The 27428-nt window shown below is 41.3% G+C and overlaps 1 protein-coding gene across 2 annotated transcripts in view; it reads left to right on the top strand.

The window, feature by feature from the left end:
• CRYBG1 (crystallin beta-gamma domain containing 1) overlaps positions 1-27428 on the top strand; it is a 139026-nt gene that overhangs the window by 30562 nt on the left and 81036 nt on the right. Inside the window, exon 2 of one of the 2 annotated variants that reach the window (XM_061623496.1) lies at positions 22742-22880. The exons of the other annotated variant lie outside the window; for it this stretch is intronic. Coding sequence (XP_061479480.1) covers positions 22742-22880 — 139 coding nt within the window. The remainder of the gene's footprint in view (positions 1-22741; positions 22881-27428) is intronic. 2 annotated transcript variants of the gene reach the window in all.

Raw genomic sequence — 27428 nt, forward strand, 5'->3', positions numbered from 1 at the left:
TTTTCACAAAGTAGGACGATAATCACAATTAAGTTTTTTCATAAGTAAAACATGTTCTTGGCACTACATTACACTGAAAAACGTTGGCTGCAGTTCACCGCTGGCCTTGATTTAATTTATACCAAAACCTGATTATCCACCAACACTTGTTGGAATGTTAATCTTCTTTTGCTTTTCAGCTGTAACTTGTGTAAGTATTGTTCTCTAACTGTATCAGTTTACAAGATGGTGACAGAAATTAAGGAAGAACATAAACTTCGCGCCCTCCTTGTGCATGCTCAGGAAAATCTGACTGCTAGTTGCTGCAAGTTGAAAGCTAGAAAGTTAGATAGAGTTGGACTGTTCCAACAAAACAGTTCCTGTGTTCTCTGTCCCGTACTACTGTTAGGATGCTGAAGTTACCACTTATTTCCTCGAAAGTTCAATACACTTAAAAAGAAGGAAAGTTGATAGGACCCTGAAGCACAAAAGAAGCTTTAGGATACCCCATATTATATATCTCCATGATTGGGAGACTCTCACCTTCGAGGCCAACCATAACTTTCTACAATCAAAAGTATCATACTTGTGCAACACTCACATGTGTGATGACATTGTATGACAATAAAAAATAAGGACCTGGGGTTCCCACTGCAAAATATGCTTCTGGTCACCACATATTGTATATCCACACTTCTGGGATAGTGTTCTCTATGAGATGCCATTGGATCCCGTCTGGTGCAGAGCTTTCTCCAGCCTCAAGGCACCATTAAGCACATCTATGTGCACCAACAATAGCCAAAATATGTAGGAAAAAATAAGAAAGTGCTTAAGTTATGCAGATCAGAATTGCTGATATAATGTTACCATTCCATCAAACTGGAATCAGCTAGACAAGCTATAACCAACTTTTCCATACATTCATAAGAGTGGCTTTGTGTGGTATTTAATAGTATCAATTGCATGCACTAGTCATTTCCACATTTGGCTGTTCATGTTTTTTGTAATATTTTATGGGGTTATTTATGAATCTCCCTGACCAGTCAGATGTGCATGCTGTACCTGAATTGGGAGTTGGCCGTCTGACTGTTGGATAAAAAGATGTGCTAGTTTTTTTCTCGGGAATAATGAAAAGTGCTGCCAAACAAATGTCGTGTTTAGCTAATGGTGCTGGCTCGCATTCAATATCATCTGAGTAGCTCTGTGACCACTCCTTTTGTTATGCTTCTCCATGATTTACTAAGCTTAAGCCACAGTGTCAGGTCTTGCTGTTCCCAGTTACTTCTTCAGGATTTATTTCCTCTTTATGTCTGATCAGATTTCATGTATTTTCTCTTGATCCCTGTGTACAATTATAATGAACAATATAAATAATACCTATTTTATACTTATGAATGCTGAGAAACAAGGTAGATACGACTTTCAAGTTAATAGGAACTAGTAAAGTCTCTTTGATCAATGTGGCTGCCCCGGCATGTTTGCTGTAGCGTTTATACTGAGTTTTCTGAGTCAACTCTTGATTGTTTGCATAATATAACTGTAAAACACTGGGTAAACTGCTGAAACTATTATATACTGAAAAGTAAATAAGAGTCCCAAGTATATTATCTCTTGAACCATATAGCTTCCCATTATTTGTGACCATATTTATATTTTCTCAGGTGGTATTGTGGATACGGTCCTGATGCTATAGATGCTTAACTAACTGCTTAAGCATTTACATGTAAAGTGTTCACATGTAATGATAACCAAAAAATCTTGGCACACAGCCCAGTTGCTCCCACTTCACTTCTTCCCTAGCAAGTAAGCAGAGGGATAGTTTAGTGTTACATTTAAACCAGGAATCTTCGTTTATTGCTCCCTGTTGTTGTTGTTATGTGCCTTCAAGTCAATTATGACTTATGATGACCTTATGAATCAGTGACCTCCAAGAGCATCTGTCATGAACCATCCTGTTCAGATCTTGTAAGTTCAGGTCTGTGACTTCCTTTATGGAATCAATCCATCTCTTGTTTGGCCTTCCTCTTTTTCTACTCCCTGCTGTTTTCCCCAGCATTATTGTCTTTTCTAGTGAATCATGTCTTCTCATGATGTGTCCAAAGTATGATAATCTCAGTTCCATCATTTTAGCTTCTAGTGACAGTTCTAGTTTAATTTGTTCTAACACCCAATTATTTGTCTTTTTCGCAGTCCATGGTGTGCGCAAAGCTCTCCTCCAGCACCACATTTCAAATGAGTTGATTCTTGTCTTACCACTTTTTCACTGTCCAACTTTCACATCCATACACAAATATCGGGAATACCATGGTCTGAATGATCCTGACTTTGGTGTTCAGTGATACATCTTTGCATTTGAGGACCTTTTCTAGTTCTCTCACAGCTGCCCTCCCCAGTCCTAGTCTTCTTCTGATTTCTTGACTTTTGTCTCCATTTTGGTTAATGACTGTGCCGAGGTATTGATAATCCTTGACAAGTTCAATGTCCTCATTGTCAACTTTAAAGTTACATAAATCTTCTGTTGTCATTACTTTAGTCTTTTTGACGTTCAGCTGTAGTCCTGCTTTTGTGCTTTCCTCTTTAATTTTCATCAGGATTCGTTTCAAATCATTACTGGTTTCTGCTAGTAGTGTGGTATTGTCTGCATATCTAATTATTGATGTTTCTCCCTCCAGTTTTCACACCTCCTTCATCTTGATCCAATCCCTCTTTCCATATGATATGTTCTGCGTACAGATTAAACAAATAGGGTGATAAAATACAACCCTGTCTCACACCCTTTCTGATGGGGAACCAATGGGTTTCTCCATATTCTGTCCCTTACAGTAGCCTCTTGTCCAGAGTATAGTTTGCGCATCAGGACAATCAGATGCTGTGGCACCCCCATTTCTTTTAAAGCATTCCATAGTTTCTCATGATCTACACAGTCAAAGGCTTTGCTGTAGTTATAAAGCACAGGGTGATTTTCTTCTGAAATTCCCTGGTCGTATGTTTGCGATATGATCTCTGGTGCCTCTTCCCTTTCTAAATGCAGCTTGGACATCTGGCATTTCTCACTCCATATATGGTAAGAGCCTTTGTTGTAGAATCTTGAGCATTACTTTACTTGCATGGGATATTAAGGCAATAGTTCAGTAATTACTGCATTCTCTGGGATCGCCTTTCTTTGGAAGTGGGATATATATTGAACGCTTCCAGTGTGTGGGCCATTGTCTAGTTTTCCATATTTCTTGACAAATATTTGTCAAAATTTGGACAGATTCAGTCTCAGTAGCTTGTAGCAACTCTATTGGTATTCCATCTGTTCCTGGTGATTTGTTTCTTCCAAGAATTTTAAGAGCAGGTTTCCCTCACATTCTAAAATTTCTGGTTCTTCATCATATGGTTCCTCCATGAATGAATCTGTCATCCTTGCATCTCTTTTATAGAGTTCTTCAGTGTATTGCTTCCATCTTCCTTTTATTTCATCTTGGTCAGTCAGTGTGCTCCCCTGTTGATTATTCAGCATCCCTACTCTTGGTTTAAATTTCCCTTTCATTTCTCTAATCTTTCGGAATAGGGCTCTTGTTCTTCCCATTTTGTTGTCCTTTTCTATTTCTATACAATAACTATTGTAATAGTTTTCTTTGTCCCTACGTACTAGTCGTTGTATAGTTGCATTTAGGGTTCTGGCCGTGTTTCTATCTCCTTTTGCTTTTGCTTTCCTTCTCTCTTTAACCATTTTAAGAGTTTCTTCAGTCATCCATTGAGGTCTTTCTCTCTTTTTAACTAGAGGTATTGTCTTTTTGCATTCTTCCCTGATAATCTCCCTGACTTCAGTCCATAGTTCTTCTGGTTTTCTGTCAACTAAGTTTAAAGCCTCAAACCTGTTCCTTATTTGATCTTTATATTCTTCTGGGATGTTATGTAAATTGTATTTTGGCATTATGATTGCTTTGTTGTTGTTCTTTAGCTTTACTCTGATTTTCGATATGATCAGTTCATGATCTGTACCGCAGTCTGCTCCTGGTCTTGTTTTTGCAGAAAGTATGGAACTTCTCCATCTTCTGTTTCCAATTATATAATCAATTTGATTCCTATATTGACCATCTGGTGATGTCCACATGTACAGTCGTCTTTTTGGTTGCTCAAAAAAAATGTTGGCAAGAAAGAAATCATTGGCTTCACAGAATTCAATAAGTCTTTCTCCTGCTTCATTTCTGTCTCCTAAGCCCCATTTCCCCACACTTCCTAGTTCTTCTCTGTTCCCTACTTTTGCATTCCAGTCCCCCATGATTATCATCATATCTTGTTTTGGTGTGTGATCGATTTCCTCCTGTACTTCTGCATAAAATCTCTCCAATTCTTCTTCTTCTGCGTTTGATGTTGGAGCGTAGACTTGGATGATGGTTATGTTAATAGGTTTCCCGTTTAATCTCATTGATATCACTTGCTCAGACCTTGCGTTGTAGCTCCTAGTTGCTTTTGCTACATCACTTCTCACTATTAAAGCAACCCTGTTTCTTCTTTTTGTACACCGCCCTGGGAGCTTATTGCTATAGGGCGGTCTAAAAATGTAATAAAATAAATAAATAATAAATTCTTGATTTCTCATTTCCTGCATAAAATATTTTGTAGTTGCCTGATTGAAAATGTCCCATTCCAGTCCATTTTAATTCACTCACGCCAAGTGTTGTAATGTTGATGCGTTCCATTTCTTGCTTGACAATTTCTAACTTTCCCTGGTTCATGCTTCTCACATTCCATGTTCCTATTGTGTGCGTCGTACAACTCTGGACTCTCACATCTGTGTGCATCAGCCTCTGGGCTTCCTTTCAGCTTTGACCCAGCTGCGTCATTAGTCACAGCACTACTCATACTTGTCCTTTGTTCTTCCCCAGTAGCTCGGTGAGTGCCTTCTGACCTGGTGATCTCATCTTCCAGCACTATGTCGTGTTGCATTTTGGATACTCTGTTCATAGGGTTTTTGTGGTAAGAGGTATTCAGAGGTGGTTTACCATTGCCTTCCTCTGAGTTTGGTTGGATCTTAGTCTGGTGTCTCAGCTTTGACCATTGCCTCTTGGTCTAGACTCCTGACGGCATTGCTCTCAGCCTCTTCAACATTCTCAAACCCCCTCACCACGTTAAGGTGTGCATCGTAAAGGAGGTTATTGTTCCCTAACAAGCCTCAATCCATAAGCCAACAATAAACCATGGTTTAAGGCATGCTACTGATCATAGCTTTGTTAGGACAAAACAAACCACAATCCTGAGTTTATGCAAAATGCTAAGCTATCCCCTTTCTAGTTTGTTTACCTGCTCATGTTGGGAGAGGAGTGAAGCAGGGGCAATTGAACTGCGTGCTCAGCTGACTCACTGTGAAAGTAAGTACTAGAAGAGAATCACCACTATCCTTTTAATAAACCTCCTGGGCAGTGTGTATGTGTGTAGTAGGTATGGCAGCCAAGTAGTGGTATGGCAGCCAAGTAGTAGCATGGCAGCAGCAAGAGCAGGGAGGAGCAAAACAGGCATGATTCTTTTCACTGTGCAGCAGCATGCTTCCTTGTTTATGCTACGCCATAGTTTGGCTTAGCGTTATGTGCAGCTTTGTGTCCATTAGGAACTGCTATGGTGCTGGTTGGAAATCCCATGGCTTGTGTTCTGCATGCACAGTGAAGTACAGCCCACCCCATTTTCTGGTGAGTGATGTGTTCATGTGATGCCCTACTTCCGCCTGCTGACTAAACAGTGGTTGGATCAGGTTTAAGTCATGCTTATAGTAGACCGATTGTAACCAATGGGACTGTATGTTAAGTCATGTTTATTAACTTCCATTGGCCTACTCTCAGTAGGACTAGCATTGAGTACCACCCTAAGTCTACATCTAACATAGTGGTATTTGTAAATGCAATGTCCTGCCATACAGATTAATGCTAAGGAAAACACATTTTATGAGACTTATTTGATGAAAAATAGTTTTATTTATTTAGAATAGATATAAAAACAGTTTCATATTCAAAAATCTTGAAGCAATGTACAAAATATGACCTATATAAAATGTAACACATCTACAAACATCAGAAAGTTTAAAACATTGTAAAATATTATCCCACAGCTCTCATAGTCGACTGGATCAAACAGTGGGTTAGATGCTGACTGAAGTCATGCTTAATTAAAATCATTTATAATGATTCAAAACATATAACATAAATAGCCAATATTAAATCTTGGAATCATAAAGAAGGAAATAATTGTCCCACATTAATATGATTGTATCATTGTATCCTTATGATTATACATCTTTTTCCTTTGGTTATTTTTATAAAATAAATGACTAATTTGAAGGCAACCTCCCTTCTTGAGATCAAAGAGAAGCTTATTTGCCTTTACTCTAAAAAGCAAATATTATAATAAAGCTTTTGTGTCTATTTTAACTTTAATGCATACCTTTCGCAGGCACTTACTACAAGCAGTATGTGTGTTCTGACATAACTGGACTTAGTAATGAAATTAACATGACATCTTTAAAGACTATTTTAAATTCTTCAGCCTGATTTTCTGGAATGAATTGGGTGTGGTTTTTGAGCTATGTTAAATATTTGTTTTGCAATATGCTAGAGCTCTTTTTGGAAAAAGTAACAATTGTGATTGTTGTCTGTGGTTTGCTGTGATTCACAAATACTCACTAATTAACAAGTTTCTGATCCTTCTGCGTTAGGATCTTCTTTGGACAAGGCTGTTTTCATGCCAAAGCTGACTTTAACTATGGCTAAGAATTTACAGCTGAGAACGAGTTGATTGGTATCAAACCACTCAATTGACTTTCTTACAAAACCATGGTATAATTTGGCTTAATCAGATAGTCATTGTTCAGGGGAGAACCTTTATTGGAAGAGCAGGGTTTGTATCAAATTTGTGACTTGTCTGCAGACATTATGTGAGAAACAGCATCTTGCAGCATCTGCCCACATTCTGGCTTTTGTACATTACTGTTGCGCGCCTCCCCCAATCTCCGAGCGGTGAGATTTCAGGGGGTCCCTGCGCCCATCCAGGGTTTGGTTTCCTTTGGGAAGAAGGTCAGCGGAGACTGCGGTGTCTTTATGAAATATGGTTTATTTATTTACACACATTCCAACCTGAGCTTAGGATGGAGGGGTTCAAGGCATCAGCAGTCTAATATCCAGCTTTTCCATCTAGGTGCAGGGGCATCCTATCGCCACGATGCAGGGAGCCAGCCTCTCCGCATGCCTGCAGCCCTAGTTCTCCAGAACACACACTACCAACCCCAAACACACTTCTCCCCGCCCAGGAGTGGGGGGGGGGAGATTCTCCTCCAGTAGAGTTTAAAATGACAAAAGGATCTTCCCAGCCCCTTTCACCAGTTACTGGGGCAACTAAATAGGACCATTAACTACCTAGCCACTCTATTTGATTAACAAAGGCGATTCATCTGGCTAGCAGAGCCAGCCTCCCAGGCATAGGATTCCAAATCAGAGGCTGGAAAGGTGACCCACAGAAATCATCCATTCCAGCCCCCCCTCATGCTCATAACACTACACACTTCTCAGAAAGAGGTCTGTCCCAGACCTGCAAAAAAACAACAGAATAACAACTTTTCCTACAAAGAAATAACAGATACAGGTTAGGAAGACATTGCAATATACATCATTACAACATAGTCATTCTACAGTCTCATTTCCGTACAAGTACAAAAACAGTCCATTCCCTTACAGCACCTTTTTCCATCAATTACTCTCTCTTTGGGCTTCCTCTTCTTTCTTGGAGCTCCCAGTCACAGTTCTGCATCCAACAGCTTACCCAGTCCTCATAACTTGGCAGTTGCCTGAGTTCGTGACATGTTTAAGCATTCCCTCAACCACATGTACATTTACTCCTTGCTCCCCCAAACAGTTGTACATGCACCCACAATCCAAGTCACAGAATAACAAATCCTAAACATTAAAATCTTATTACAAAAAAAACCCTATCAGCATGATTCCTAGAAAAAACCATTAAACAGCTCATATCCCCACTGGCATGCAGAAAGGCACAAATCAACAGCATTACACAGTCCCATAAGCACAACCCCCACCCCGAAGCCATGCGGTTGCCAACATGGCCCTTTGTCTTGGGGCTTCATGGCGTTCCCAGTCCAAGCTGATCCCTGCTGCTGCCTGCAGGGGGTTGGGACTCCTTTCCAGGAACAGATTTGTTTCCTCCCCAGCACATGGCAGACTGTAGCCATGTTCTTGCCACTCTCTGCTCTGGGAAAAGTCTTCAAGCCAGTCCACTTGGTCTCCTGCCCCAAACGCCAAATCAAAGTTCTGCCACAAGTCTTTATTCGGGGGATCTTCTTAAAGATTAGCTGGCCTAGTCCACCCAGGCTGGCAGAAAGAATCTTCTCTGTCCTCCCTCACAATCTCCAGTATGAAACATGGGCCCAAACAGAGGCAGGAAACCCTCCCAGTGTCTCTTACCCTCCAAACTCACTGGGTACTGGGTGCCTCTCACTGCTGGAATTCGCCCAAGGACTGCACCCATCATAGGAGCTGCATCCCACCCCACAAGACCATTATGGGGCACCCAAGGGACAAAGTCACTTGGGGATTTTATCTCACCCATCTCTCCAGGCGCTGGAAGCTTCTCTTGGACTTGAACTCCCTTCTCAGGTTTCTCCTGCTGCACCTTTTCTTTCACAGCCATTTCTCCAGGCGCTGGCAGCTCCTCTCCAGCCTCTAGTTCACCTTTGTCTGAAGCTTTTTCTTCCTCCTGAACTTTCTCTTCCACAGCTGGCACACAGGGAGCAGAGAAATCTATCAGCAGCATCTCTTCTCCAGCCTCTGTTTTACTTTCTTCGAAGGCATCTTCCTCTTCTTTTTCCAGCCTGTCCTCCTTCAAATCTTGGGGCTTCACTTCCAGCTCTCTGCTGTTTCCCCCCCTGGCAGGCTCCTGGACAATCAAAACTTCTTCTTCCTCCACTACTGACTGCAACTCCTTACAGCCCACTCCCTCCAGCTGCCCATCCACTTTCTGGATCTCTTTAGCCACCTCCATCTGGGTGCTCTGCAGCTGGACTCCTGAGTCACCCTCGACCCTTGTAGTGGCTGATCAGGCAGGGCTCTCACCTCCTCCCATGGGGTCTCCTTTTTCTCTCCAAAGATGCTTTCATATATCTCTCCCATTCGTTTCCAGTGCTCCTGCCGCTCCTGTTGCGTTTGCTGCTGGTCCTCCTGGCGTTCTTTCTGCCTTTGCTGCTGGTCCAGCTGGAACATCAATTTCATCTGTTCCAGGAGAAATGCTGTTCTCCCCTCCATCTTGACTCAGGCACACCTTGCTCCCAACGCTTCTTCTAGGAAACTCAATCCCACTTCTGACACCAGTGTTGCGCACCTCCCCCAATCTCCGAGCGGTGAGATTTCAGGGGGTCCCTGCGCCCATCCAGGGTTTGGTTTCCTTTGGGAAGAAGGTCAGCGGAGACTGCGGTGTCTTTATGAAATATGGTTTATTTATTTACACACATTCCAACCTGAGCTTAGGATGGAGGGGTTCAAGGCATCAGCAGTCTAATATCCAGCTTTTCCATCTAGGTGCAGGGGCATCCTATCGCCACGATGCAGGGAGCCAGCCTCTCCGCATGCCTGCAGCCCTAGTTCTCCAGAACACACACTACCAACCCCAAACACACTTCTCCCTGCCCAGGAGTGGGGGGGAGACTCTCCTCCAGTAGAGTTTAAAATGACAAAAGGATCTTCCCAGCCCCTTTCACCAGTTACTGGGGCAACTAAATAGGACCATTAACTACCTAGCCACTCTATTTGATTAACAAAGGAGATTCATCTGGCTAGCAGAGCCAGCCTCCCAGGCATAGGATTCCAAATCAGAGGCTGGAAAGGTGACCCACAGAAACCATCCATTCCAGCCCCCCCATGCTCATAACATTACTTACCCACTTTCTCTCATGACTACTTACATTGTTTTTAGAGGGTTTTCCTTCTTCCCCTGCTGATTGTTTTAATATTATGTCAACATTAAAAGTTGCCTAGTGAAATGCAATTTTTGAAAATAAATGGAAGATGATATGGAGAAACATTAAATAATGCCAGTGAACATGAAGTAGATCAAATAACAAAAAGCTTGACTTGCATTCTCCTAGAAGTTACATTTACAAGAATAATCTTGAAGTAAAAGGAGCTTTAGATAAATCAGTCGACTGAATCAACATTTGGTTGTGTGCATAGACATTCTTACAAGCAAGTTGTTCCAGGACCAGAAAATAAAAAAACACACAAAACATTCTGCTTTTAGTTCTAATTTATTTATTTAATTAATTAATTAATTTGTATCTCGCCCTTCCTCCCAGCAGGAGCCCAGGGCAGCAAACGAGGCACTAAAACACTGTAAAACATCATAATGAGAATCCAATGGCAGTACTGCAATATTATGGGAAGAGTTAGCCTTGATGCAAGGGGATATAGCAGTCTATCCCTTTTTTAAAAATAAAGGGAGATTATTTTTCTTCTTGCTGTTATGGACTAGATGTGTGCACCTTCACTAGACTGGTGCTGTGGGAGATGCTGTAATCCCCTGAAGGAATTTTTATATAATAAATCTGTTAGGGCTGATTCACACTACCTTCCAATCTGCTGTTTTCCATTCACATTTAGTATCACTGTTTCCTTGTGGCCGTGCCCCCAAATTTACATGTTTAGTCCCTCTGGAGTATTGCTAATGGCGAAGGGGAGGGGTTTTTTGTTTCATTGTTTCTTGTCAATAGCATGCTGAAGCTGGGAGAGCCTGGGGGTGCAATTGACACAAAAAACTTTTTTCTGTCAGTTTCATTTCCTCCTGACATATTTATAGCAAAACCCCTTTTTTATTAAGTGAAATGCAATTTTTAGTGGAAGTGTGTGTGTGTGTGCACACGTGCACACCTTCTATCACATTGATAATTGGGTAATAGGGCAATATGGGGGGATTTCCATCAAACATCATGTAGGAGCTGTTAACACACACACACACACTCATGATGTGGTCAGGAGACTGTGGAACTCAGAATGGAGAGGGGGGTGCAATCCCTATGACTGTTTGGGCTTTGAGGCTGAAGCCGAGCATCTCCACATGAAATTGACATGACACTGACTAGACCCCCCCTCTTCCTAGTAAAACCCTTTCTTATTCTTTTTTTAAATTAAGTAGTCAGAGACAGGTTTTGTGTGTGTGTGTGTGTGTGAGAGAGAGAGAGAGAGAGAGAGACTAAAATGATGCTGCAATGAAAGGTAGATGCTGCTGCCCCACCACATGCTTCACAGCCCAACATTTCCTTCCTTCCTGCAGATTGGCAGTGCTGTGTGGGAAAGTCGCGGGGGTAGTTCAGCTTTGCTTTTGCAAAGCCTGAGGGAGTTTGGGTGGAAAGAGCTTGAACTGTGCTGAAGTTTTAAAAAGAAAGAAAGGACAGGAGTGAAGGAAGGCAGTTTACTGGGTGAGAAAGGGGCAAAAGAAAGGAGGGCTGCAGCAGTTCAGGAGCAGTCAGTTGGAAGTAAAATAGAATTCATGGAGAGTTTAGTGGGTGGAGAAAGGGGAGTATCTAAAAGTGATGATCCATTCCCCAACAAAAAACATGGGAGCAAAGCGCCTACATGGGAGGAGTGCAGCAAAGCGGTGATGTTTTCCTTCATTTTTTGCATTTTTAGCGGGTTGGTTTAATTCAGATTTAAAAGGAAAAGCAGCAACACACCTTCCCTTTGCCTGCAATGTCATGTAAACCCTGTGAATTAAATGGGAATGCAAGTAGTACCTATCTCATATCTAATCGCCATGTGAACCAGCCCTTAGTCTTCAAGATGTCATAACACTCTTTTAAGCATTCATTAAATGGTACGGAAATGGCAAAGGAGCAGTATCACTTATCACTAGTAATATCACAGAGACCAAGTCCCAGTTACACTTGCAAAGCCACATTGTACACAGCACTCAGGACTCTCAGATGAATTGCTGATTTCGAAAATAGGTTTGAGTATTTAGGAAATTGTGAAAGTCTTGCAACAGAACCTCTAATGAATCGTACAAAACATTATTTTTATGTTTGTTTCACTAACTGTCAAGAAAGGCTCTTGATCCCTTGTGGCAATTACAGGCATCAACTTTACTTTACAAACAAATGGATGTGCCACTCAGTGGCCAAACTTCATCAACACATTATTGACGAAAAATAGCAGATAATGCATTTTTCAATGTTTTCTGTTGTTGTTGTTATGTGCCTTCAAGTAGACTATGACTTATGGCGACCCTATGAATCAGCGACCTCCAAGAGCATCTATCGTGAACCACCCTGTTCAGATCTTGTAAGTTCAGGTCTGTGGCTTCCTTTATGGAATCAATCCATCTCTTGTTTGGCCTTCCTCTTTTTCTACTCCCTGCTGTTTTCCCCAGCATTATTGTTTTTTCTATTGAATCATGTCTTCTCATGATGTGTCCAAAGTATGATAACCTCAGTTTCATCATTCTAGTTTCTAGTGATAGTTCTGGTTTAATTTGTTCTAACACCCAATTATTTGCCTTTTTTGCAGTCCATGGTATGCACAAAGCTCCCCTCCAACACCATATTTCAAATGAGTTGGTTTTTCTCTTATCCACTTTTTTCACTGTCCAACTTTCACTTCCATACATAGAGATTGGAAATACCATGGTCTGAATGATCCAGACTTTGGTGTTCAGTGATACATCTTTGCATTTGAGGACCTTTTCTAGTTCTCTCATAGCTGCCCTCCCCAGTCCTAGCCTTCTTCTGATTTCTTGACTATTGTCTCCATTTTGGTTAATGACTGTGCCAAGGTATTGATAATCCTTGACAAGTTCAATGTCCTCATTGTCAACTTTAAAGTTACATAAATCTTCTGTTGTCATTACTTTAGTCTTTTTGACATTCAGCTTTAGTCCTGCATTTGTGCTTTCCTCTTTAACTTTCATCAGGATTCGTTTCAAATCATTACTGGTTTCTGCTAGTAGTATGGTATTGTCTGCATATCTTAAATTTTTGATGTTTCTCCCTCCAATTTTCACACCTCCTTCATCTTGGTCCAGTCCCACTTTCTGGATGATATGTTCTGCGTACAGATTAAATAAATAGGGTGATAAAATACACCCCTGTCTCACACCCATTGCTATTGGGAACCAATTGGTTTCTCCATATTCTGTCCTTACAGTAGCCTCCTGTCCAGAGTATAGGTTGCCCATCAGGACAATCAGATGCTGTCCCTCCCCTAAAATGAAGTGGAACTTTTGGCTCTGGCTGATTTTGTTACCAGTGTCTCAAATAGCTGGAGAGTTAATCAACGAACTTCAGGGAGCTTCACAAGTAAAGAAACATGTAAGGAAGACCAGTTCCTGTTGCAACCAAAAAGGAAAAAAATGTAATATATGGCAGATTGTGCCAAGTGCAATTTTTTTGTGATAGGCAAGAGGGTATATCTTAACAACTTAGGACATAGCCAAATCTGGATTTTTCTGGACAACCTTCTATACCCCCAAATTCTTCAATAAAGCTTTTGAATAAAAAAATGATAACACCTTCATTTTTAAAAGTCTGCTGCAGCCTGACCATCAACTAACAGTATGGCTGTAACTGCCTCTTTAAAGTTGGTAGCATCTTGCACTGGAGAGTGTAAAAGCGGCAACAGGGCTGAATAGTGATTCCATTTATAGATGTTTAAGTGATAATATAATTTTATATACATTTTAATGTAAAATAAATGATATTAAGACTTTGAAATGAACAATTTAAAACACTGTATTAACTGGCTGAGTCTAGAAGGCAGCAAATGCCTCTTTGGCTGCCTTTCGGAAGGCAGTTGTGAAGCTGCCCCAGAAAAGCCTTCTTGAACCAAGAAGATTGGCTAGTTGCTAATATTCCCTTCTTGGGCAAGGTGCTTGAGCGCAGGAGCAGCTGGCATGTAGTGGTGGCACATTTGGGGCTGCGTTGGGGCACTAGCAGGAGCACCAGATATTTATTTGCCTTCCACTCACATCTCATAGTATGTACAAATCATGAAAGACAGCTAAAACATTTAGAAACAACACAAAAACCACCAACAAATAAATTTAAAAGCAATACAAAGTACACAACCATGATAAGAGATCTGTTCATCCAGCTGGGAAATCTTGTTGGAGAAAAATGTCTTCAGTTGTTTCTGGAAAGTGCAAATAGTGGATGCCTGTTGTATCTTGATAGGAATGGTGTGTCACAGAATAGGGGAAGCCACACTGAAAGCCCTGCTCCAAGTTATAGTGGATTGGCTCTGCTGGTGCACCCACATGCTGCCCAGGTAAGTGGCACCAATGTTGCTGTTGGAAGCATGGCTCTGCAGCACTGCACTACCACCCAGGCTGCTCCTACTCATTGGTAATTACTGTGCAACACCAGGAAATCTTGGATAAGATCAATATGGATCCATGATGCCTATATTACTATGTTTTTGATGCTAGGTGGAGACCTTTTTATTAAAATGTTCAGGCCTGTATTTGTAGTGGTTTTATGGTGCTCTTCTATTTTTATTGTAGTTTTTTTTAAATTACAATATTTTAATTTCATGCTAGGAAAGCACTCTGAAAAAATATTTGAAGGTGGGAATATAATGAAATAGATAAAAATAACTGCACTTTAGAATCGTAATTGTGAAAAAGCACAGTAATAGGATCAAAACAATAAAATCCATCTATAATAGTATGCAATATGGCTCTCTACTAAGATGTTATGTCAGCGTAACAGAAGATATTACAGCTGAGTTTTACCTTTACAAAATGTGCATATTCAAACTGAACAGTAGTTTTATGTGCTGTAAAAATTTAAATACTGCATTTTGAATACTAGTTTTGCCTTTTTAAAAAGCTTCTTATATTACTGGCTCATAGGATGAGTTGATTAACATAATTAATCCACTAGGTGGCAGATTTTCATAAAAAGTTGTAATATTTCTACATTCCTCTTCTTTGTTATTCCAAGTACTGCTGTGTTGAAATTTCATATCACAGTGAAAACAGCATTTTCAGGCTTCATAGATCTGCAATCAAATACTCTTCCTTGTGCCTGCCTTTTTAATAACTTTTCAGAGCCGTTCACACTTTCACCCAGCCTCACTGTTCCTGCTAATGGGAATCATACAGTCAGCATCATGAAAAGTAAGGTGGGGTAGAAATGTAATAAACAAACAAACAAACAAACAAACAAATAAATAAATAAATAAACAAATAAACAAATAAATAAATAAACAAACAAACAAACAAATAAATAAACAAACAAACAAACAAACATCACAACTCTATGTAGCCAATTGAACTGGCTAAATGTTGACATTATAAAGCCAATTCTTGGTGAGGCCTAGAACTTTTGCCTTCACCCAGAATATTGTTGAAGGCAGATTACAAATATTTGCCTCTGTTCACACATGCATGCACATCATCTAGAGAGGAACAGTTTTTAGAGAGGAGGGAATGTAGAAAGTGCCCCATATTTTGACTCTGCTGTAGTTCTACATCTAGCTTCATGACTCCTTAATTTACTGCATTGTTAAGTTTAAATTAACATGTATCAGGTTTTCATATACCCTTTGTTAGGTTTTGTTCCCTAGAGTGTGAGATCAGCTTGGGTTGATGGGCAATTTAAATGCAGTCTAACTTACAGTTATTTGAGTAGCTGCAGAAGGCACTTTTTAAACCCCCTTTGGTAGGCTTACTGTATCATTATTTCAGTAGATTTTAATTGGATTCTCAACGAACGAACCTCCTGAAAAAGCCCACCTTGAACCCATTGGTTTATGACAACTACCGAGCGGTTGCAAATACCCCCTTCTTAGGGAAGGTGATTGAGAGGGTTATGGCGCAGCAATTCCAAGTACTCTTGGATGAAACAGATTATCTTGACCCATCGCAGTCTGGGTTCAGGCCTGGTTATGGGACTGAATCGGCCTTGGTTGCCCTGATGGATAACCTTTATCACAAGAAGGACAGGGGAAGTGTGACCCTGTTATTCTTACTTGATCTCTCAGTGGCTTTTGATACCATTGACCATGGTATCCTTCTGGGCCAACTTGGTGAGCTGGGTATTGGAGGCACTGTTTTGCAGTGGTTCCAATCCTATCTCCAAGGTCCCTCTCAGAAAATAGCATTGGGTGACTGTCTTTTGGCTCCCTGGCAGTTGTGCTGTGGGCTGCCGCAGGGTACCATCTTGTCCCCCATGCTGTTTTATCTATATGAAGCCCTTGGGAGCAGTCATCAGGAGCTTTGGGTAGAGGTGTCAGCAGTATGCTGACGACACCCAGCTCTATTTCTCCGTAACATCTGAATCAGGAGAGGCCGTGCAAGCCCTGGACCGGTGCTTGGACTCAGTGGTGGGCTGGATGAGGGCCAATAAACTGAGTCTGAATCCTAGCAAGATGGAGGTGCTGTGGGTTGGTGGTTCCCGAGTTTGGATAATTGGTCAGTTGCCTGCTTTGGATGGGGTTGTACTCCTTCCGAAAGAGCAGGTCTGTAGTCTGGGGGTGCTCCTGGATCCATCTTTGTCGCTAGAGACCCAGGTGACCTCTGTGTCTAGGAGTGCCTTTTACCAGCTTCGGCTGATAAGACAGCTGCAACCGTTTCTGGACCGGGATAGCCTGACCACTGTTGTCCACGCACAGGTAACCTCTAGACTGGATTACTGTAATGTGCTCTATGTGGGGCTACCCTTGAGTTGGTCCGGAAGCTGCAGCTAGTGCAAAATGCGGCGGTGAGACTGCTCACTGGGGCAGGGTATTGTCAACATGTCACCCTGCTGCTGAAAGGATTGCGCTGGCTGCCCATTTGCTACCGGGCCAAGTTCAAGGTTCTAGTTTTGGTGTACAAAGCCCTATACAGCTTGTGACCAGGATACCTGGGAAGGAGTCAGTGGTCGTGGTGCACGTTGGCACCAACGACATGGGGAAATGCAGCCGTGAGGTCCTGGAAGCAAAATTTAGGTTGCTAGGTAGGATGCTGAAAGCCAGGACCTCCAAGGTGGCTTTCTCTGAAATGCTACCAGTTCCACGCGCAGGACCAGCCAGACAGGCCCAGCTTCGCAGTTTCAATGCGTGGATGAGACGATGGTGTCGGGTGGAAGGGTTTGGATTTGTTAGGCACTGGGGAACATTTTGGGACAAGCCGGGCCTGTACAAAAGGGACGGGCTCCACTTGAACCAGAATGGAACCAGACTGCTGGCACTTAAAATTAAAAAGGTAGCAGAGCAGCTTTTAAACTGACTGAGGGGGGAAACCCAACAGGAGCTGAGAAAGGTCCGGTTCGGAATAAACCTCCCCCCTGGGATAAAAACCAAAGAAATGATGAAATTTTAAAAGGGGTAGGCCTAGAAGTAGGCATTGTGAGAGCAGGGGCACAGGATATAAATTCAGAAGAGCAAAATTACCACAGGCCTAACCACAAGTGCCAAAGACACTTGAAGAGAGACACTGCTTACAAGTGCCTGTACGCTAATGCTAGGAGCCTCCGAACCAAGATGGGAGAACTGGAGTGCTTGGTCTTAGAGGAGAGCATTGATATAGTGAGCATAACGGAGACCTGGTGGAATGGAGAAAACCAGTGGGATACAGTTATCCCTGGATATAAACTATATCGGAAGGACAGGGAAGGACGTATTGGTGGCGGAGTCGCTCTATACGTGAAAGAAGGCATTGAATCCAGCAAGCTCGAAACCCCAAAAGAGGCAGACTCCTCCACAGAATCGTTGTGGGTGGTGATACCGTGCCCCAGGAGGGACTTAATACTGGGAACGATCTATCGTCCCCCTGATCAAAATGCTCAGGGAGACCTTGAGATGAGATATGAAATTGAGGAAGCATCCAAACCAGGAAATGTGGTAGTAATGGGTGACTTCAACTACCCGGACATAGACTGGCCGCATATGTGTTCCAGTCATGACAAAGAAGCAAAGTTTCTAGATATTCTAAATGACTATTCCCTAGACCAGTTGGTCATGGAACCGACCAGAGGGACGGCAACCCTGGACTTAATCCTCAGTGGGGACCGGGACCTGGTGCGAGATGTAAGTGTTGTTGTACCGATTGGGAGCAGTGACCACAGTGCTATTAAATTAAACATACATGTAACTGGCCAATTGCCAAGACAATCCAACACGGTCACATTTGACTTCAAAAGAGGAAACTTCACAAAAATGAGGGGATTGGTAAAAAGAAAGCTGAAAAACAAAGTCCAGAGGGTCACATCACTCGAAAATGCTTGGAAGTTCTTTAAAAACACTATATTAGAAGCTCAACTGGAGTGCATACCGCAGATCAGAAAAGGTACCACCAGGGCCAAGAAGATGCCAGCATGGTTAACGAGCAAAGTCAAGGAAGCTCTTAGAGGCAAAAAGTCTTCCTTCAGAAAATGGAAGTCTTGTCCGAATGAAGAAAATAAAAAAGTACACAAACTCTGGCAAAAGAAATGCAAGAAGACAATAAGGGATGCTAAAAAAGAATTTGAGGAGCACATTGCTAAGAACATAAAAACCAACAACAAAAAATTCTATAAATACATTCAAAGCAGGAGACCATATAGGGAGACAATTGGACCCTTGGATGATAAGGGAGTCAAAGGTGTACTAAAGAACGATAAGGAGATTGCAGAGAAGCTAAATGAATTCTTTGCATCTGTCTTCACAGTGGAAGATATAGGGCAGATCCCTGAACCTGAACTAACATTTGCAGGAAGGGATTCTGAGGAACTGAGACAAATAGTGGTAACGAGAGAGGAAGTTCTAAGCTTAATGGACAATATAAAAACTGACAAATCACCGGGCCTGGATGGCATCCACCCGAGAGTTCTCAAAGAACTCAAAGGTGAAATTGCTGATCTGCTAACTAAAATATGTAACTTGTCCCTTGGGTCCTCCTCCGTGCCTGAGGACTGGAAAGTGGCCAATGTAACGCCAATCTTCAAAAAGGGATCCAGAGGGGATCCCGGAAATTACAGGCCAGTTAGCTTAACTTCTGTCCCTGGAAAACTGGTAGAAAGTATGATTAAAGCTAGATTAACTAAGCACATAGAAGAACAAGCCTTGCTGAAGCAGAGCCAGCATGGCTTCTGCAAGGGAAAGTCCTGTCTCAGTAACCTATTAGAATTCTTTGAGAGTGTCAACAAGCATATAGATAGAGGTGATCCAGTGGACATAGAGTTCTTAGACTTTCAAAAAGCGTTTGACAAGGTACCTCACCAAAGGCTTCTGAGGAAGCTTAGCAGTCATGGAATAAGAGGAGAGGTCCTCTTGTGGATAAGGAATTGGTTAAGAAGCAGAAAGCAGAGAGTAGGAATAAACGGACAGTTCTCCCAATGGAGGGCTGTAGAAAGTGGAGTCCCTCAAGGATCGGTATTGGGACCTGTACTTTTCAACTTGTTCATTAATGACCTAGAATTAGGAGTGAGCAGTGAAGTGGCCAAGTTTGCTGACGACACTAAATTGTTCAGGGTTGTTAAAACAAAAAGGGATTGCGAAGAGCTCCAAAAAGACCTCTCCAAACTGAGTGAATGGGCGGAAAAATGGCAAATGCAATTCAGTATAAACAAGTGTAAAATTATGCATATTGGAGCAAAAAATCTTAATTTCACATATACGCTCATGGGGTCTGAACTGGCGGTGACTGACCAGGACAGCACGATGAAAATGTCGACCCAGTGTGCAGCAGCTGTGAAAAAGGCAAATTCCATGCTAGCGATAATTAGGAAAGGTATTGAAAATAAAACAGCCGATATCATAATGCCGTTGTATAAATCTATGGTGCGGCCGCATTTGGAATACTGTGTACAGTTCTGGTCGCCTCATCTCAAAAAGGATATTATAGAGTTGGAAAAGGTTCAGAAGAGGGCAACCAGAATGATCAAGGGGATGGAGCGACTCCCTTACGAGGAAAGGTTGCAGCATTTGGGGCTTTTTAGTTTAGAGAAAAGGCGGGTCAGAGGAGACATGATAGAAGTGTATAAAATTATGCATGGCATTGAGAAAGTGGATAGAGAAAAGTTCTTCTCCCTCTCTCATAATACTAGAACTCGTGGACATTCAAAGAAGCTGAATGTTGGAAGATTCAGGACAGACAAAAGGAAGTACTTCTTTACTCAGCGCATAGTTAAACTATGGAATTTGCTCCCACAAGATGCAGTAATGGCCACCAGCTTGGACGGCTTTAAAAGAAGATTAGACAAATTCATGGAGGACAGGGCTATCAATGGCTACTAGCCATGATGGCTGTGCTCTGCCACCCTAGTCAGAGGCAGCATGCTTCTGAAAACCAGTTGCTGGAAGCCTCAGGAGGGGAGAGTGTTCTTGCACTCGGGTCCTGCTTGCGGGCTTCACCCAGGCACCTGGTTGGCGACTGTGAGAACAGGATGCTGGACTAGATGGGCCACTGGCCTGATCCAGCAGGCTCTTCTTATGTTCTTATGTTCTTACCTGAAAGACCGTCTTACCCCTTATATACCCAGCCGATCACTGCGCTCTGCAGGTGAGGGCCTCCTGCGGATACCATCTTATCAGGTGGTTCGTTCTGTACAATATAGGAAACTGATATTTAGTGTGGTGGCACCTACACTGTGGAATTCCCTCCCTTTAAATATTAGGCAGGTGCCATCTCTGCTATCTTTTCGGCACCTTTTGAAGACTTTCCTCTTCCAACAAGCCTTTTAAGTTGAGACCTATCCCAGTCTGCATCTGTGTTAGAATTCCTTTTAATATGTCTTTAAATATCTTTAACCCTTTTTAAAAAAGATGTGTGTAAAGTTTTTTTAAAATGTTTTTAACATTGTTTCATTTTAATGTATTTTAAGGTCTTTTTATGATGTTTTAGAGTGTTTGTAGTGTTTCTGTTTGGCACCATGGGCTTCTGCTGGAAGGAAGGGGGGGTATAAATAAAATAATAAACAAATAAACTAAATATTGCTGCATAATGTATATAATTATCTGTAATGTTTATAGAGATGTGATAACGGCTAAGAAAGTGTGCTTTTCTTATAGTATTTCATTTACAATAATTGTCAAAATGGCTTAGAAATAATCAACAAAAGAAAAATGACTACAAGCACAGAAGCAGTACATTCAGAATCATATAACTGAAAGAGTAGATAAATCACAGATAAAATACAATAAAGATCCATGACCAGAAATCAGGAACATTTAACCTCAAAGTCTTTTCAAAATATGAAAGAATTAGGAGCTGGGCCATGTCGTATCCCACCACTACTGCCACCAGTTGTCAGGCCCCCACCTGTGGGTCACCGCCTTGTCATTGTGTCACCTCAGGGTCCTGCTCTCAAAACAGTTCTCTCACCGGCTCTAGCAAAGATCTCACAAGATCCCACTGCTAGGCAGCACCACCAGACACTCCCTGTAAACAATAATACCTTGAGACTGTGCCTTAGTCTCCTCCTGGCTTATTGCTACTTTGTGTCTGGGTGCACTTGCAGGCCACAGCCCCCCTGTATCTTTGTTCCTATAAAGAATACAGCCCTGGGTTGTTCTGGATACCTGATGATGTTACACTATCCCTTCACCACTGCCACCATTGATACTGTTTCCCAACCTTGGTATATGCCCTGCCCACCCTTCTGGTCTGTGTAAACCCAGCCAAGGATCAGGTGTTCTGGTAAACCAAGAAATATTTATTTATATACACAGGGAGTAACAAGATTACTTAAAGGTATAGTCAACAAGCGTGTGGTTTCATAAGTTGCGTTACTCTTTATGTTTCTATTTGTCAGTAACCACTACCCGTCTAATCCAATCCACCCAACAAAAAGCCTCCCAAAACCTCACCAACCGAACCAACAGAACAGCTGTCATCCTCTCATTATACCTTCAGACACTCAAATGCTCAGCCAATAAGCATAAGACATTCTCCAACGTTCCAACCCATGTACTCCCTCCTCTCACTCAGTCTACTTACCACATATACTCTAATAAACCCACACTTACCATATTTACAGTATTATATATACAGGGACATCACAGGCCATCTGTTCTCTAATTGCTCTGTAGCACAATCAGCATGAATGAATGTCAATACAGCTGTGCTAGAAGTGACGTGGGACTGCTAGTGTTATGGCTCCCATGTCCCAATGCTGCTCCAGAAATGGCACCAGAAAAAAACTTCTGGGAGGGGCGCACAGACACCAGAAAAAAAAATCTGCAGGTGGGCACAGAAGGAGCAAATTATATTTCTAGTTGGGCAAAGTATACTAGGTGGGGGGGCAAGCTCTCTGTTGGGGAGGATAGCTTTCTTCTTTAGAAGCATTGTTTTCCACATTAGTAAATTAAGTTATCCAACTAAAACTACTTTTGTTAATTGACTGATATTTCTTTAGTTGAGTGACAGGTTTAGATTTGAGCCTACCTTTCTAAATGTTAGAAATGTTATTAATTTAAAAGTTAGATTCAAAGCTGTTGAATTTCTTACTGTTTTTAATTGACATTGTTAATCTCCTGAATGCTGACCCACATCTGCCTTTTACATCTTCAGCAATATTTTATATGTGAACAATGTTTCCCACATATTAATATTATTTGCTTATTATTTAAAGTACTGGTGTCTGTCAGCTGCCCAATAATGACTTTTTAATTACATTGTTGACTTTGTTAGTTATTTTATTATTGTTTCCCACATTTTTGAAAAATTTTAACCACAATTATCTCTAATACAGCTTTACTTTAACATCCCAACACAATGTTTGTTGTTACCATTGCTAAATGGCAAAACGTTTTTCAATGTTTTTCAGATATTTTGACATGCCTGATACACAATTTGCTGCTCAGGCAAATCCATTGCCTCTACTACCTTCACAAGATTCACAGTTTTCTTATACTATTCCAGTGGTTTCAGTAACAACATCTACATTGCCAGCTTCATTTAGAAAGGTAAGAGGGAACTTAAAAGACTAGAAAGAGTTTTAATTTTCTTTTACTACTTTTCAGAATTAACTCATATTATACATAGACATTTCTTACCTGAGGCACATCAGAAGTGCCAAATGGCTGGGGTACAATTTGATGAGACACAAAGAAGACATATGTCTTTTTCCCCATCTGGCTCCATAAAATATGCATAAAGTACAACAAATTATGTAAGATTTATCATCCCATTGAGCTACACATGTGTATTGATCCATGGACAGGGTCCATGGAACTTTAAAAACAAATTCCCTGTGTTTACAATTTTCTCCACAAATAAATGCTTTTACTAGGCTGAAATGAGGGAACTGGATCAGTATTCCATATCAATGCTCATTCCAGTTTAGACCCACTGAAACTAGTTAACTGAATTGCCTTATATTGGTGTGTTTTGGCTTAGCAGGAAGTTGGAAGATCCTCTACAAATTCATTCAGTTCCTCCACTTCAGTTATTAATCTTATTTGTGTTAGTAGTATATCATGCCAGCAAGTTAGCACTGAGGGAGGGTGCTTATTATTTCTCTTGTAGTGTGAGAACTATGCTTAAGTGATTACCTTGTAGACAAGGTTGTGCAATACCTTTCTTGTCACAACTTATTTTAAAAGCATCTGGCGTGGTGAATAAATTAATTTTCTCATAAACAGTAGTAAATTATAGGCTATAAACTGATGAAAAGCTGGCCAGATTGGTTATTTGCAAGAACACTGCAATGTACATATACAAAAAGGAAAGATAAATGCATTAATGTTTGTTTATCATTTATTTATTTTAAATTGCTGTCTCAAGACAGCAAACAATGATATAAACATAAAATTACAATCAAATTAGTTTTAAATCTTTAGGTGATATCCAACAAAGTCATACATAGTGTGGATACACTAAAATAAAACTCACTGAGAATGACTAACGTTGGACATCCTTTAAAACAAAAATAAAAAAAATAAAAATTCATGCAGTGCTTTAAAAAATTGATTTTGAAGCCAGGGCTGGCACCAGAGGAAGGCCAGACTGGGTCCTGGCCGAGAGCCCCTGCGGCCCAGAGGAGCCTCTGAAGGGGCCCTTCTTAGGGTGGAAGGGTAGAGCTCCCGTTCTGCAATCCACAGCAGCATTGGCTCCCGACCCTGCCATGGCTCACAGAGAGGGAGCTCCCAGGCACTCCCCCAATACAGTCAGTGCGGCTTAAATAAGCCCACACATATATCCCACCTACCTCTTCTGTCCCTGTGAATGACATTCTTCCCTAAGGGGCTTCCCAAAGGGGCTGACATCCCTGCCGCCATCTTGGTTGGTGGCAGGCATGTGCGTGCAGTGCGCACATCATTCACAGGGGTGGGAGAGGTAGGTGGGACACGTTGGTGGGCTTATTAACCCCATGCCACATGTATGAGGGGTTGAGCTGTGGCACCACAGGCTGGGGGCAGGCTGGTGCCCAAGGGCCCAGTCATGTCTGGTGCTGACCCTTTTTAAAGATTTGCAAATAATGCAACTAGGCAAGTTAGCATAGCATTTGATATTAACTGAATTCTTGCCTTTTAATTCAGTATTATACTTTGTTTAAGTCTAGCAGATATTATACTTAATTTTGCCCTATTCCTACTACTTCACCTTTAGTTTCTCTTTTGTTTAAGCTGCCCAGGATGACATCCACAGTCAGTATAGTTTCATTCTTGCTTGTGTTGTGGCTTCTGCCCCCAGATGTAATCTCTGGGCCACACTGGCTATGTTACTAGATTATGATGGAATGAGCTTCCCTTTCCAGGTACATGTCCATGAGGGCTTCTCATCACTTGGCTAAGAATCTGCTGAGAAGCATCAGTTCCATGAGATAATTCCATCCACTTCAATAAGCATGAGCTAAGTCAATGTGCTTCCTGTTGAGACACTTGCATATTCTTTAAAAGGAGTGACAAACATTCATCCCACACTTGAATTTGGTGATGACATACAATTTTAATTGTAATTGGCATTTTATCAAGCCAGGATAGCAAAAGCTAGTCTGCTTAGTAAATGCTTTTGCAAAATCATCCAAGGTTGCCACTGCTTATCTTGAGCAGCATTTGGCATTCTCATTACACACAGCGAATCAATTCATTGCAATCTTTGTGAAAGTCTGCCTAATTCACCAAGAGCTAAGGCTCTAGCTATGATTCAGAGTGATTCAATAGTAAAGTTTCCTTCATAGCAGGCTAATTCCTTTATAATGTATTATCTTAAACATTCTTCAAATGAAACAATCTGTGGTTTCCCCACCACTTGGCTGCTGTTTCATAGAGTGAATTTACTGTTCTCTATTTGTCATTGCTTCTGAAATGAGTTATATTTATAATGGTAGCCTTGATTTTTTTTATCGCATTGCTCTACCTTCTTTAGTAAAATGCTCTCTTTTTTATTGAGAACGCAGCCTAAGACTGATCAGATGTTCAGATCACTGATCTGATGACATCCATTATCTTCTGTATTTACCAAATCCCTCACAGGGATCAATTTTTATAACTATTTTCTTTATAGCTTTGTGATTAATAACAATGTTCCAGTTTGCTTTAAAATACACTTTTTTTTGTACAGCAGTGAATAAGTTAATCTAACCGCTTAATTCATTAAAAATACCTTTTGGGGTGTACACACATAACTAGGAATAAGTCCCTTTGAACTTGGTGAGTCTTACATCTGAGTAGGCATGCATAAAATTGCACTGATAATCTGCTTAAAAAGTTACCGTGATTAACCAGATAGTGGATTTAAAAAAAAATATTGTATTTTTAATCTCAATGGTTATAATGGAAATACCATCTTAAATGAGGCATTCTCCCTTCTTTCACACACTGGATGGGAGAAATGTTTCTTCTAAGGCTATGGTCTCATTAGTTCCTTCAAACGCAGCAAGAATGGTTTTTCTGGCTGTGTTTTGAAGTGACTCTACCCTTGGCTTAACACACATCCCTTCCCCACTGCTAACTTTAGATCTTTCAGGACTGCCTACAGCAAATTGTTGGGCCAGTCACTGTGAGCACACAAGCAACCTGGAGCAAAGTGTCCCCATGGGCCACATCTGGAGGGGGAATGGGTTGATCTGCTGATCAGCTGCAAAATCTTCTTGTAGCGAATTTTAAAAAATCACCCTCAAGCTGATCCCACCAGTTTTTACTGTGAAAAGGGGTGGAGTTTGACAAGCATTGTGTGCCTTAGTTTTCAGAAGAAAGGTGGAGACACACTGCAACCGCCTTTATTCCAGTGTAAAGGCTCTTTTTGAGCCAAATTATTTTTATTCATTTATTATTGTAATAACAAAGTGGGGTGGGGGTGGGACTCAAGCCAGCAGGCCCCTGGCTAAAACACCAGGTATCTACTTACATAGCCAACGTGGGGATTCATGCACTATTGTAAAAGGAATGAGTCCAATGAACGTTTTACTTTTTTAAAATAAAGATAGATAATATGAAATGAATGGATCCCTCACATCAAACAGTCCAACAGTCATTACGTACAACCCCGTGAAGGTCATTACTAAGTCCTATTGAAATAAATTGGATTTAAACATTTAACTGTTTGCCTTTCATTGCTTTCAATATGAATACTTTTAAAAAAAGTTCTCATGTAGCTTATATACTGTCCCTGAAGTCTTGCACAGGGAAATTCAACAAATGTATGAAGATATATGACTATTTTGAAAGGACTATAGAGTCTTTGAGAGCCAGTATGGTGTAGTGGTTAAGGTGTTGGACCAGGGTTCGAATCCCCACACAGCCATGAAGCTCACTGAGTGACCTTGGGCCAGTCACTGCCTCTCAGCCTCAGAGGAAGGCAATGGTAAACCTCCTCTGAATACCGCTTACCATGAAAACCCTATTCATAGTGTTGCCATAAGTCGAAATTGACTTGAAGGCAGTCCATTTCCATTGAGTCTTTAATCTCCTATCTCAGTACAAAGCACCACAGTGCTGAGATTGGAGATAAACCCCTTGGTGTGCTCTTTAAGAGTAAAAGGCAGCATTTCCAGTCACCCACACTGCAGCTGGGGTAATATACTGCTTTTTCTTTTGCATGGAATGATCTGTGCAAAATAAAAGGCAGCATTTCCAGCCATCTGACTGGGAAGGGCTGGAAATGTTGATATTGTGTGCATGTTTCTGTGCGATAGTATGTAATGGGGGGGCTGGTGCCTGCATGTCTGTTGAATATAAATGCTGCATGTTTGTGTTTGCATGTCCTGTATGTGTGGTGAATACACATGTATGGTGAGTGAATGCTTGCATGCATACACTGGCCACAGACCAACTGTTGGCATGTGGTCCTCAGATAGATGGATATCAATCTGGCCTTTGGACCAAAAAGAGTTCCTCTGGTGTACATAAATGGCATACTGGCCTTCAGAACGAGGTGGAGAAAATACCAGGTGCTTCCAAAAAAGAACCGTAGGTCTGGTATATGTGTATGATAAAATGTCATGTATTCCTTTATAAAACACTAGTGTTATCTGAAACTGATGATAAACTGCTCCCAAGTTGCAAAGACTT

Source organism: Rhineura floridana, chromosome 4 (assembly GCF_030035675.1).
Source record: "Rhineura floridana isolate rRhiFlo1 chromosome 4, rRhiFlo1.hap2, whole genome shotgun sequence".
Taxonomy (NCBI): Eukaryota; Metazoa; Chordata; class Lepidosauria; order Squamata; family Rhineuridae; genus Rhineura; species Rhineura floridana.